The sequence below is a fragment of the Eulemur rufifrons genome, chromosome 16, assembly GCF_041146395.1.
Source record: "Eulemur rufifrons isolate Redbay chromosome 16, OSU_ERuf_1, whole genome shotgun sequence".
In the NCBI taxonomy this organism is placed as follows: Eukaryota; Metazoa; Chordata; class Mammalia; order Primates; family Lemuridae; genus Eulemur; species Eulemur rufifrons.
This window is the reverse complement of record NC_090998.1, coordinates 82480194-82494623: the sequence shown is the minus strand read 5'-3', so window position 1 is coordinate 82494623 and position 14430 is coordinate 82480194. Positions and strand designations below refer to the sequence as shown.

At 42.0% G+C, this 14430-nt stretch overlaps 1 protein-coding gene and 1 pseudogene across 3 annotated transcripts in view; both read right to left on the bottom strand.

Moving 5' to 3' along the window:
• The window catches only part of RFX4 (regulatory factor X4), a 149281-nt gene that overhangs the window by 28966 nt on the left and 105885 nt on the right, over window positions 1-14430 (bottom strand). For all 3 annotated transcript variants that reach the window (XM_069490057.1, XM_069490056.1, XM_069490058.1), the window contains 3 exons: window positions 13234-13378; window positions 8632-8726; window positions 8091-8208 (listed from right to left, as the gene is read on the bottom strand). In XM_069490057.1, the coding sequence (XP_069346158.1) occupies window positions 8091-8208; window positions 8632-8726; window positions 13234-13378 (358 nt within the window). The remainder of the gene's footprint in view (window positions 1-8090; window positions 8209-8631; window positions 8727-13233; window positions 13379-14430) is intronic.
• LOC138397793 (U4atac minor spliceosomal RNA) lies at window positions 4466-4580 on the bottom strand (annotated as a pseudogene).

The following is a 14430-nucleotide window of genomic DNA, read 5'->3' as shown; positions in this document are numbered from 1 at the left end:
CTGTGTGCCACTCTGCTGGGCATTTACCATACGTCTCTTCCTTATAGCAGACTGAGACAGGTGGTATTATCCTCCCTTACAGATGAGGAAGTGAGTCTCTTCATTAATAATTGAGTAGGGATTTGCCTCAGTTTGTTCTGGCTCCAAATTCTGTTCCCACTCCCCGTATAGGTCATCTAGTTTAACTGCCTCATAGCACAGATGGGAAAATAAGGCCCTGATGGCATAAGTGACTTGGACCCTAGAAGGGGCATTTGAGTTAGAAGCTAGGTCTCTCCAAGTCTCAGAAATAAGGTGATGGGGGCCAGTTGGGGGCTTTTGGAGGACTCCTTAGTGAAATGTATCAATTTTCTCCTTTTTTAAAATTTTGGATTATTACAGGGGTACAAACGCTTTTGTTACAAGCGTGCCCATCCCCCAGACAGCTCACACCGCATCCGTTAGGTGCGGATTTACCCATCTCCTCCCCCTTCCCACCTGCCTGACACCTGATGAATGTTACTTCCATATGTGCACATAATGTGTTGATCAATTAGTACCAATTTAATAATGAGTACATATAGTGTTTCTTTTTCCATTCTTGTGATACTTCACTTAGAAGAATGGGCTCCAGCTCTATCCAGGATAATACAATAGGTAGTTCAATTTTCTCCTTCTGAATTGCACCTGGCTTCTGTACACATCTATGCCCCTCATCTCAGGTAGATTAGTTATTTTGGTCTAGGAAGGCTAGAGAGGAAAATCCTTGGCTTAACTCTAGGGCCACTAAATGCCCAGCAGGTCATGCACATCTACCCCCGTCTCCCTCTCTATGAGCCTGCCACAGACTGCCATCTTTGTTCTCACAGAGCTGAAGGCCAAGGTCCACTGTCTTGAACTTCCTTCATATTATTCTTCTATCTCCAGTTCTATGCCTGTTTTTCTGCCCCCTTTGGAATTCAACAAGGTTCAGGTTCTGCTGAGCCATTGTGAGATGCAGTCTCTAAAACTAAACTTTCCATACACCTCCCCAAAATGGGTCCTGTGGACCACTGAAGAGGTACAATATTGTGGGTAACTACATGGGCTCTGGGTCAAATTGCCTGGGTTGAGATCTCAGCTCTGCCACTTAGTAACTGGGATCTCAGAGAAGTTCCTTTACCCTGCCTAGTCCTTATAAATACTGAAAACAAAATCAGACACTTATTGAGCCCTTGCTCTGTGGCAGCCACTATGTTAACCACTGTAGATTTATTATGGCATTTAATCCTATTCACAACCACATGGGATAAGTAATACTTTCCTTTTATAAAGAAGGAAATCGAGGCTTAGAGAGGTAAAGTTACTGTCCAATGTCACACAATTATTAAGGACTTGAACCCAAGACTGTCTGATTCTGAAGTTGCTCTTTAATCATTATGGCTTCAATCATAAAGCAATATGGCTTTCTAAAAAGAAGACAGTATATTAAAACCTATATTACAGAAGTAATGAGGAAGAGTACACACTAGATGCTTAATAAATGGTAGTTATTGTTGTTATCCGTTTTGCTAGTATGCTCTAAGATTCTATGACATGATTGTTTTGTTCATAAAGTCAGAGTCAATGAAGTCAAAAGTTATAATAGCATCAAATACTTGAAAGGGTCTCCAAAATGAAGAAATTAATTGCTGGGATGTTGATCTAAGTCAACATGGATGGAAAGAGAGACCAACACTATGGAATAATGAATTAGAATGGCAAGTCTTGGATTATAATTTGGCCTAGTAATTTTGGGACAGGCAGACACCTTGGAAATCATCTTATACAATCTTCCTGTTTTATACACAAGGAAACAAAGATCTGATGAGGTGAAGAAACTTGTGTTAAGACAACACTTAGAAAACACCAAAGCTGGACTTGGAGGTAATGCTTTAGGGCAAGTGTTGATTTGGGGCTTCAGGCTCTCTTCATTAATGGCTCTGATCAGTTACTCAATTGGTCTGTTAATTTTCAATCATCCTTGGAACAAGAGTTTCTAGAGCTACTGCCTACCTGCTTACTATTGTGCTAAATGCTGTGAGTACAAAGGAAGCATAAAGCTCAGTCCCTGACTCCACAAAAGCTACAGTGTCCTTAGTAAGCAGAAATCAATCAAGATTATTGGGCAATAAACAGTTCAGTGCCAGAGTGTCATGGCCATGGAGACAGTGCAAATAGAAGAGAAGAAAATAAAAAAAAAAAAAAAGAGATACAGAAAGACTGCTGAGAGACAGAGAGAAGAGAAACATCAAAGACATGATGTCAAAGACATGAGCGGCAATTAGAGCGAACATCCCCTGCTTTATTTCTCTCCTTAGCACTTATCACCGTCTATTAATACTATACTATAGACTATATTTAACTCAATCTTTATTGCATGCGTCTTCCGTGAGACTGTAAGCTCCACCCTGCAGGGATTTTTTTCTCTCTCTTGACCACTGCTCTATACCCAGTGTCCAGAACAGTGCAGGGCACACAATAGGGGCTCAATGAGTGTGTGCTGGAGGAATGAGTCAAATGAGCAAGCACTGACCACTTCCATATGCACTGTGGTCAGTTCTTTTAAGTTTCCAACAACACCATGAAGAAAGTATTATTAGCTTCGGTTAATACTTGAGGAAATGAAGGCTCAGAGGATTTACATAACTTGCCTAAAGTCACAGAGCTAGGGAGCAGCAGAGCCAGTTACAGAAAAAGGTATCAAGATAAAGACAAAAGGATATTATTTTTGTTGTTATTATATGGTATCATAGTTGATTGCATTATATAGAATCAAAGCATTTTTTTTTTCATGGAAAATTTCAATCACATAGAAAAGTACAGAGAATTTAAAAATGAACACTAGTGTACTCACCACCCAGCCTTATAATCTTAACATTTTATTATATTTGAATCAGATATTTTGTTAAAAATTGAAGATAAAGATGAAGCCCCTGTGTTGCCTTCCTTAATCCCATTTCTCTGCCTCCTTGTGCTCATTCCTTGAGATTAGTAATCATTATCTTGAAATTCTTATTTATTGTTCACATGCATTTTTATACCCTTACTATGCATATATAAATAATCCTTTTATATTATTTATATATCTATATATAAATACATTTATATAGATATATATATATAGCCCTTTTATGTTATTTATATATCCATAAATAACATGTGGTATTCTTTTTATTTTTAAACTTGGTATAAATGTAATATTTTAAACAGTGTAATAAATGTGTAATACTTTATATTCTACAACTTACTTTTTGAGCCTTTCATTTTTTTAGACCTATCCATATTAACACATGTAGCTCTAGTTTGGTGGCTGTTGTTTGAATATACCACAATTTATCCATTCTTCTGTTGATGGAATTTAGGTTGTTGATGTTTCCACTATTGGAAACTGGCTGCAATGAATATTTTTATACCTGTTTACTTGTGTCTAGGACCATAAGTAGAATTTCTGGGTCCAAGGGGACCCATATCTTCAATCTTATGAGACAGTGCTAAATTGCTGACCAAAATTTTTTATGTTCTTACTGGTAGTGTATGAAATACAATAGTCGCTGATCTGAAGGGTGTGAATATTATCTCTTGTCTTTATAATTTGCATTGCCCCACTTACTACAAAGGTAGACATCTTTTCATATGATTATTGTCTATTTGAATTTCTTCTTTTGTGAGTTGCTTATTCATATTCTTTGCTCATTTTTCTACTGGAGTATTTGTCTTTTAAAAATCTATTTCAAGAGGTTTATTATATATTCTAGATTTTAATCCTTTGACAGTTATATGCATTACAAAATATATTCTGCCTTTCTGTGGCTTTTATGTTATAACTGTATGGGGTACTTGTCAAACAAAAGTCTAAAATTCAGATGTCACTGGGCTCAGAGGCAGAGAAGGGAAGATCGCTGGAGCTCAGAAATTCAAGGCTGCAGTGAGCTATGATTGTGCCACTGCTCTCCAGCCTGGGTGACAGAGTGAGTCTCTAAAAAAGAAAAAAAAAAAAAAAAACAATCCAAATGTCAATTTGGGCAATATCTTTTTTACAATTTGTCCTTTTTTTGTGTGCCGGTTAAAGAAAATTTCCTATTCCAAGGTCATAAAGATATAATTCCATATTTTCTTCCAAAGGCTTAAAGTCTGGTGAAGGTCTGTGGGTGCCAAATTCTCTTAGTTTTTATATAACTGACTATATCCTTAATGATAGTTGACAGTTCTTTGTTCTCAACACTTAAACGATATTACTCCATTGTTTTCTGGCATATGTTATAACTCATGACAGTTTTATAATTGTTCTTTTCTCTCAGAGCTTTAAATTTTTTAATCTTAATCCATGAATATGGGTTAAAAAAACAACCACCAATGTGAATTAAATAAAGTTTTCTAGCTCTTTTGTGGCATGCATCCGAGTCGGGGTATTTATCTTAATTGTGATAATAGAAAACCCTGGGCTTTATGGTCAGTCAGATTTGATTTTTTAAAAAATTTATTTTATATAAATTTGTATTTAAATTTTTGTGTAGGCAGTAGCAGTACTGCCCTCACCACTTGTTCACAGGACAGTAGCGCTACCCCAAGAAAAGGATGGTTCAGATTTGATTCTGAAACAGAGCTTTCTCGCTGAGCCATGTTGATCTCGGGCAAGGAAATTCTCCAAGCTCCCTTTGTCACCTCTGTAGAAAAGTACCTTTTATTATCTGCCTTGCAGAGTTAATGCAAGAGTTGAATGATAGTATGTGCTTCTAAAATATTTGTTATAATGATTATCATTATCCTGTCCCTGCTTCATTACTGTCTCTGATCTTAGGCAAGTCCTCCAAGTTCTACCTCATCTCCCTCATCTGTCACATTGAGGGCAATAGCACGGACCTCACGGTGTTGTGTGAGAAGTAATGAGAAAATGCCTAATATAATGTCTAAAATATATTAGGCCCTCAATAAATGTCGCTGTGTTGTTGCTATTAGTATTCTTCTACCTGAAGAAAGGTAGGCAAGGTGGGGGCAGTGTGGCATGGCAGAAAGAACACCAGCTTTAGCCTGGGGGCGATACCAGTTGAATTCAATCTGCCACCTCTCTGTGATGCAGTCTTCTCTCCTCTCTGGGTCTCTGCTTCTGCCCCTGATTACAGGGAAAGCAATGCCTGCTTCCTCATGCTTGGTGGGAGCCTGAATGACCTTGTGAATGTCAAAGTCCTGTAATTTAGCAGGTTTTCGTAAAAGAGAGCCAGGCCAGGCCATCTAAGCATAAAGAGGACATCAGGAAGGCTCGGTCATGGCCACTTGTGCTCGGAGCTTCTCCCTGACAGATGCCCACGTGGCCTCCCAGGCCCTGCCTGATGCTAGGCCAGAAAACAGGCATGTAAAAAAGTGAAACCGTGGAAGTGTTGTGCAATCCTGCCCCCCGCCCCCACCCCCACCTGTCACACCCGGGCTGCTTTTTAAACTGTTTTATGCCAAAGTACTTCCGGGAACTGTTGTTACCTTCCAGATGTTCAAAACAATGAAATAAGCAGTTATTTGGAGAAAACCTGGAAAGAAAGGGTAAAGGCTCCAGCACTGACTTGGATCCAGGTATCCTATGAACTGAAATCAGATCAGTCAACTAAAAATATGGTATTTTTAAAATAGAAACTTTAGCTTGCTCAGCTCCATCAGGACTAAAAGTTCATTGCCTGCTAGCCTACCTTTGGTGACTAATTTTCCTAGAAATGCTGCTTGTAGCAAAGAAAGAAAGTCTGGCTACTTTAGTTCACAGCATAGGTTCTTTCAGTGAAAAGGAATTAAGGAGAAGAGTGAAAAGGAATTAAAGAGAAGAAAGGAGTCAACTACCTTTGAAAGAGGCTGTTCTGGGAAGAGGTGATAGAGTCCCCTACGGGATCATTGTGATGTTCCACAAGATCATTGTAATGGTCAGCCTGCTACGCTGACACACAAACCCTGCACCCATTCACAGCAACAAGGACCGTGTGGGAGTTATAAGATATATAGAGCTGGCCCCTGCGGCTGGGAGAGGGGGCCAGGGAACAGAGGGCTCTTTTTCCTAATTAGCTGTTTTCATACAGGGAACACATGACCCAAACACAACCACCAACTGGGTCTTTGACATATACAGGCAGAAAGGGGGAACTGGGCTTTTGTCTGCCGCAAATTCTTTCAACTTGCCTGTCACCCCAAGCTGCAAAACTCAACAATGAGTCAGATGAGCTGGACCATTTCAGATAGTTTGCTAAATGGACTTGGAGACAGGTATTATTTCAACCCATTCAGGGTTGAAAAATACTGTAAAAGTGAAATTGGGTTGATATCTCTTTCTTTCCTTTTCTAAATGATTTGTGATTTTTTTTTTTTTTTTTTTTTTTGCAACTTGCCAGAGTTTCCATTATATCCTAAAATAGCGTGTGGTTCAAAAAGAAATAAACACATTTTAAAGAACCGTATTTCTTGGTAATAAATTCATCCCATTCATAAGCCCTAATTGTTCTAGTGTTCAAAATTTCTTTTTTACATTGACCATCAAATGTTTTTACTGTTCAGTAAAAACAAATGAATTTCAAAGAATATTGCAAAGGGAATTACTTTCCCTGTATAACAAAAGGCACTTGACAATATATACAGTTTAAGAATCAGCAAATTGAAGAATGAAGGATATAGAAGGAGAGGATGCTCACTTCGTGGATGTGTATGTGTGTTTGTATGTGATATTGCTGACTCTTTGATTTGAAAGCAATCAAACAAATTTCAAATATTTTTCAACCGTTCACTTAAGTGAAAGCAGTTATGCACAAATGATTTTTCCAAAGCTAGAGGTAATATGTGCTAACACTATGCTGAACTGGAAGTCATCAAAATGCCATGCCTGATGGCACTGCCCAGGTAGCAGTCACCAGAGCATTCCATATATACAGCCCAAGGAGAATTTCCATCTGTAGCCATGGTGCAGGCAGGTTGAGAGAACTTTCCAATGCTAAGATTAAAGAAATCCATAACAAAACGCTTCTTCAAGTGGGTAAACACAGTCTTTCATGGACAGAGCTGTTTAGAAAAAATAGTGCCTTCTTTGTTTTACCACATATTCACTTCATTGTATAGCACAACTGGAAAATGGTGACAAGACCATAAAAAGCTAGATGGAAAAGTGTCAAATTAAACCCAGACCAAAACCCAGAGCTGATTGGCTTAATTGGAGATAATGAGCAGCGAAACCACATCTCTACTTGCAAAGTAAAATAGAGAACTGAAGCAATTACCCAGAAAATTTACCAACAGCCCTCTGCCGAGATGCCTAGAAAACTGAGACCCAAAGTATTTTGGGATTTCAAATGTCCCAGTAATGCCTTGAAGTCCCACCTCACTTTGCTGGTGATGATCTGGGCTCTATACATATTCCATTCTTTCTGGTGAAAAATAGAAAACTGTGCCTGCAAAGTAGCCGAGCACTGACCCCAATTCAGTGATTAGGCTGCTGCCCACAGAGACCATTCTCAGTACCGCTGGGCAGAGATTTCAAGCCCTGATATACTGGAGAGCAGTAGGTGAGGTGAGGACTTGAGGTATGGATGGCTCCTGGAGGTAATCGGCACCCAAGGGAAGCAGAAGAGAAAGCGAATGCAAAAGTCCTCTTCTGGGGTTAGACTAGAGCACATTTGCAAAGAGAAGGTTACACAGCCTACCTACCACTGGAGCGTCGACCAGGCCACTTGCAGGTGTTCAAACTCAGAGGCTTCTTCATGGGCCCAGTCTTAGGAAGTCCACAACTATGGAATTCTACAAAGTGTGACTGCCCTGGCAGCAGCAATCACTGGCGCCATCCAGTGAAGGGGAGCACAGCCACTACAGTTCAGTCCTCTTTAAACTCAGACAATACTGTGTGCAAATCTCTCATTTTCACATTGATATTTCACCTTTAGTATGCAATGTCGTCTTTCTCCCTGAAAGTGCTAACAATGTCAGGTGCCCCCAGAACAGACGTGTTTCAGGGTCATGGCCTTGTGGCCCCAGAGACAGCAAGGAAGACTGTGGCTGACCCCACAGAGGTAGATCCAATGCCTGGAGCCCAGAGAAAAAGCATGTGGACATGGAGAGGGTCGGGGTGGCCTTACCAAAGCTGGGGGCACTGTGCAAGGTCATGTCCCGGATCACCCTTGTGCCGAAACAGGACCACATCAAGAGGAACTGCTGGGCCACTTTCTTCAGGGACCCTTGTCTCTTGGCAGCCACCTACAAAAAAGTGAAAAGCTTTACCAGCAGTCGACTTGAGCTTTCATTTATTATGTTTCTTTGAAAAATGATGGGAAGCCTATGGTGTCCAAGTTCAATGGTATACAGCAATGGTTTTTGACTTTTTTTTAACAGCAAATATATACTTAAAAAAATGAAATCTTATGCCAAGACTCAGTGTACACAACAGACTGGAGAGACGCTGACCTGGTTCCATCAGGGACAGGAGACTCAGAATCCTGCCTCCTGCCACCCTCCACCCCCTGGGGTAGGGATTGGGCCTCTCCTCAGAACACCAGGGCTCCACAGCTGCTGAGGAAGGTGCAGATAGCTCCTGTGGGGCTCTGTCTTAGCCCAGTGTTCTCAGAGGCGAGTGACAGGCTGTGGGACCCCAGAATGCCCCTTCAGAGCCAGCTCACCAACCTTCACAACGCAGCGGTCCACCATGGTATCCAGCCACTCGATGTAGGACTCAATGGGAGACTGTTCCTCCAGGAGATGGTCAAACTCCTGATACACTATCAAACGAAGGAGAACCCCACACACATCACTGCAGTTGTGTTTAAAAAGAGATATGTCTTAAAGAACAAAGGAGTATACTTTGAATAAAATAAAACTCCAGATATATAAAACTCCAAAGTCTGAGTAGGGCATTCACAGCTTTTAGAAATATGGCCCAGCTGACCTTTAGAAATAGGGCCCGTCTGCCATGCCTGTCAGCACCTGAAGCTCTAGCCACCCCGTATTACTGCCGTTCCCCCAAAAGCCTTGTTTTTTTCACAGCCTTAGTCTTTTTTTCTGGCAGTTCCCACTGCTTTGACTGGGTGGTTCCTCTTGGCCCATGTGTGAAATCCTTTTAACCTTCTCATGCCCTGTACCAGCAGAATGGACCACTCCTCCTCTCCACTCACGTAGCACTTTGCTATCTGTACTCTACGTTATCACATCACTAATAGTATCTGCTACAGTCAGGTGGCTTGTGTGTCTCCCTGCTAGTTCTTTGTCTGATATCTTTATTCTCTGGTACATTATCTGTGACACAGCCATTACCCAACACGTGCTTGCTTGTATGAATGGGCAAGGCATCGCTGCTCTCTTGCTCTCTGCCAGGGTAGGGCACATTTGATCATTCGAATGTTTTGGAACCACAATGACATTGGGCAAATAGCCTAACCAGCCTCTCAGTGCTCAGAATGTAGTAGGTTCTTCACAGCTATTTGTTGAATAAATGAAACAATCTCTCTGCCCTTCATTGTCTTCCTTAGTAAGAGGGAGATAATCATACTACTTTACAACCTGCCTTCAGCCTCACTCTGTAATCAATGAAGCACTATGGAAAATAGAAGCATAGCTGTGGTGATCTCCAATTTGAGACATCACTTTTCATTACATTTTTTGTTTTCTTGTATGTGGAGTTCAATAAATCAAACCACAGTTCCATACATTTTGTTTTCATTTGTCTGAGCAGATTTTGCTCTCCCATTGTAGAGGACAGGCCACTCCATTTTACTTAGCTGATGATTGTGACAAGAGCAAAGTCTCTGAGACCAAAAGATATAACACTTGTAATGAGACTGCGCCTTAAAAGTCAATTTAGTTGCCCTGTCTCATTTTATCGATAGATGAGGTGGCACATCACTGCCTTAATGAGATTAAACCATCCACTCAAAATCAGAGGGTGGGTTAGTGACGGAGCAGGGACTGGAACCCAGGTCTCTGGGTTTCTCTTTGGTGTGTTTTTCACTCTTCATAATACTTTGTGTGTATCTGAGCTATTGTGCTTTAATTAATGATGACAATAATGATGGTGGTATAATAAAAATGCTAACAGCTAACATTACCGAGCACTTGACATGCGCCATGCATCCTTCTAAATGCTTTACATGGATACCCTCGTTTAACCTTAAGACAGCCCCTAGAACATGAATGTAATGAGGGCAGGACTGGCCCATGTTCACTGTTCCATCTCAGCAGCTAGAACAGCGCCTGTTGCAGAGTAAATGTGCAAGTGTTTGTTGATTAAATGGATGAACAACCCAAAGAGGTAGGTACCATTATTATCCCCCATTTTAAAAATAAAGAAACCAAGCCACTCAAAGATGAGTAACTTTCCAAAGGTTTCACAGCTAGTGAATAGCAGAGGCAAGATCCAAACACAGCCTGACCAAGCACTCGCCTCCTAACCCCTTCACTATACCGGCACTGCCCTGTGTACTAGGCATGTGGCACACGTTGTCTCATTTAGTCCCTTCTCGTGGCTCCCATTGTACAGAGATGGAAACCAAGGCCACAGTGCACTGGAGCCAAGGTTGGAATCAAGGTCTCTTGGGCATCCCAGCTCCATGCTCTTAACACAGCCCCTTAACACCCATTCTAATCAGCATGCACAAGTACCAAGGTGCGCTTTTAAAATTTAAGGTAAGCTGAGCGTTACCAGCCAGGATCACTGATGTGATGGTAACCCCCTAAAGCAGCAGTCCCCGACCCCCCTGGGCCATAGCCTGTTAGGGACCAGGCTGCATATCAGCTCCTGAGCTCCCCCACCCCCATCCTCATCCATGGAAAAATTATCTTCCATGAAACCTGTCCCTGGTGCCAAAAAGGTTGGGGACCGCTGCCCTAAAGCAAGAGTCTGCAGATTTGTTACCCTGCTGCAAGAAAAGGTAGCCCTGCTCAAACTGACCTTTGGTCCAGCTCACTGTGTGTTCAGGGACTTCCCAGCTGTCTGGTTGGGAGGTCCAGGGATGCCCCGTGTGCTTGGCCATATGCCTTCATTCAGGCTTGGAACCTTTCCTCAATCCCTCCTTCCCAGCACTACATCACATAGCACTGTCCTCTTTAGTAAGATGTGACATATTTGTAAATACTTGTTCAACTTCTGATTTGCCATTCACTGTAAGCTCCATGTTGGGGAAGGATGCGTCCGTCTTTATTCACTGCTTTGCCCAGTGTCTAACACGGTACCTGACTCAGGACAGGCACTCAGTGAAGACCAGCTGGGTTAAACCAAACCACATCGCTTCCTTCCGCAGAAGAATATAATCGCAGCTTTAAAGTGCACCATTCCACCCTAAACCTAAGGGAGCCTGAAGAGAAAGCCCCAGAAGGTTTTTTCCTGGGGAGGCAGTAGTGACCTCCAGGGTGCTCCAGCAAAGGCTCAGAGCCTGATTTCTTAAACAAGCTGTGCTCATCGTATTTTTCCCTAGGAGTCTGGTACACATTTTCTTCCCTCACAAAAGGCACTGAGGAGAGAGAAGTGAGTCCGATGCTGCTAGCAGGGTTAGCAGAGCTAAGAACTAGGTTCACCCGTGTTTCCATTCATCTCTTGGTCCTCCACAGACACTGCTGGACACCTGCTCCACACCTGGCTGTTGGGAGGCCCTGGGGATATGGTGATCAAAGGCACCTCTAGTGCTATTAGGGTGTTTGAAGCCACGCTTTCTGTAGACCTTCTAGCAGGGAACAGGGAGAAGAACAGGAAGCGTGACTGCAAACATTTAAACAGATCCCGGAACCTCTGAAACTCACCCACATTTGGTTACTTTTCTCATCTCCTCTGCTCCTTCACGACATAAGCAGCACTAATGCCTGGTGGTGAAGCTGGGCCTAGACTTGGGTTCAAGACCCAGCTCTGCTACTTAGTGGCGCATGACTCTGGGGGGGCGGGTTCACGGCTCAATGCGGCTGAGTTTACACATCTGTAAAGTGGGGGGATAAGAGTATCTCCCTTGTGGGGTTGATACAGAGATTAAACGAGACCATGTGTGTGGTGGGTTTGACACAGGACCTGAGATAGAATAGGCAGTCAGTAAGCTGAATTATTATGTTAGTGATGATCTTTAAAATTCCATAGAGGAAGAAATAAGAGCCTGAGTTGAGCTCTAGTTTCACCAGGAAAGAAGCCCTGGGGAAGGGCCATGTGTTCAAACATTTCAGCTACTCCATTTGCTTTCAAAATGGGCTTAACAGGAAAGAGATTTGTAGTAGGAACATCTTCGGGAACTTTTTTTGCTTATAAACACCAAAAGCTTAGACAGGGTGGCTGAAGAAAGATTTCCCTCAAGACAACAGTGTAGCAGGCATATACTGGAAATCTGAGGCACCTAGGGCTTTCAGAATAGGCCTCTCTTCTTGGGGGACAGCCTTTCTGCAGCTCCCGGAACAATGTCACTATGGGGATCCTGGGCCTCCCCCATTCAGAAGGTGAGGGTGCAGTGTCTGTCCTGTCCCTCCAACCCCCCCATGCTCTCACCACCCACCTTTCTGAGACCCAATGGAAGGACCACCCTTCCTGCCCTCAGGTTCCCCTCCCCAGAGGCATGGGGAAGGAAGGCTGACCAAAGTAAGGAGGTAGCCTGGAGACCCGGATGGATCCAGGTCCCTGGGCTGTAGGGATGCCCCAGGCAGCCAACTGGGATGCGCATCTGAGGAATAGCAGAGATGTGCTAACAATGCTGTGTTCTCTGGCCCTCTCATGTTGCTTTACTGCTAAGTACAAACAGCCTGCCCATGTCAGGATAATGTCCCCTATACCTGCAGTCTGTATGTTGGAAGTCTTTGTCCACAGGAACATGAACATCATCCACCTCCTTCTCAAACATTTAATGATTGAAAGGTTCACCTACCAATAGGTGGGCTGACCTCACATGACCCACCAATGAAAAACAGCATGTATAGCTGACTCTAGGCTGACATACACTGAAAAAGTTAATACGCTTTTATTCTCATTTTTTATGCCACCCTCATGGAACCATGGCTGGCATTCAGGGTGACATGTGGGGTCCTTTATGTGACATTGTGTGCTGCCCAACTGCACCAGAATATACTTTTCCCAGCAGTGTTGACACATGTCCTCTTAAGTCAATTAGCCCTCCCTTCCACGCTGACCTACTTAATAGGAATAAGAAAAAGGAGGGGATCCCAGGAGGAGGATAGGGTGGGAATGCCATTTAACTATTTACTAAGATATTTACTTTCTTTGAAAACAATAACAGAAGGACAATAATTCCTGGAGGGGCATCTTACACTGGATAATGAGTTTCCGGTGTTCATCACGGGAATCTTCCATGGTGTAAAGTGTTTGCTTGGTGATGCTGTTCAGGTCCACGTTCCTCCAGTCTTCCAGCATTTGGAACGTGATGTCTGCACTGTGGATCACCGTTCGAGATGCCTATAATCCAATCCAGTCAACTCATTAGCTCATGGGTTGTTACGTTAAAACTCCTTCACTTTATTTCCTTTTATGCCTTTTTTGATCTGCTTATGGCATTTTGCAAACTACCTTGAAATTCAGGAAAACTCAGTTTCAGGAAAGTAGTAGATGACTCTATAACTCAGAAGATCCAGAGTTATAGATTTCTCTATAACCCTCTGTTTTCTCCTGTGACAAGGTGGCCTAGGCCACACCAAACCCTGCTGTTCCTAGCCAGCCCCTTTGGCCTTGACCCCACAGAACGATGGGCTGAAGCCCAGACATCTGTCTGCTTTCTGATGTAAGCTTGTGGGATGTGCCTAACAGCCCAAGAAGTCCCAGGCTCAAATGTAGGAATGTTCCTGCTACCTCTGGTCCTGTGATAGATTTAATCTCAGAAATTTCAAAATGTGTATTTTTCATATAAATGCATTCTTAAGCAATTTAAGCTCTAGTTTCCTGTTTTTGCTTTTTTTGTTTATGTAAATAGAATTATTAAAACAAATGAATAATTGAGATGGAGGAAAAGGGAAACTATACCATAAGACTCAGCAGTTTATATTAGAGTATTTATGTGTGTGTGTGAATAATTATATATATATTCTTATACATACAAATGTAAATAAAATATACTTAAATATATATTTATTCTTTAAAGCTGTGGCTTTTTCAGGAGAACCCTCATTAGTGAACTTAAATTTATAAGTGAGAACAATACTTGGAACATCACCACCAAGATGGAGTAATACTGATAAAAGAAAAACATATATTCCAGATTATTTCCTTTACTTGTATGTTTTCAAAATGTCTTTTAATAAAATTTAAGATATACAAGAACATTGTAAGTATTCTAATGCTTGTGAATTTCCAGGCAAAGGTAAATACTGACTACCCCTTATTACACCTAGACTGTCCAAGTACAAGTGAAATCTTACCTAAATTGGCATTTGCCAATTAAATTACACACTATCTTTGTGTGGCAAATGGAGAGGGACTGTGTGTTTGTGTGTATGTGTGTGCATGTGAGCAAC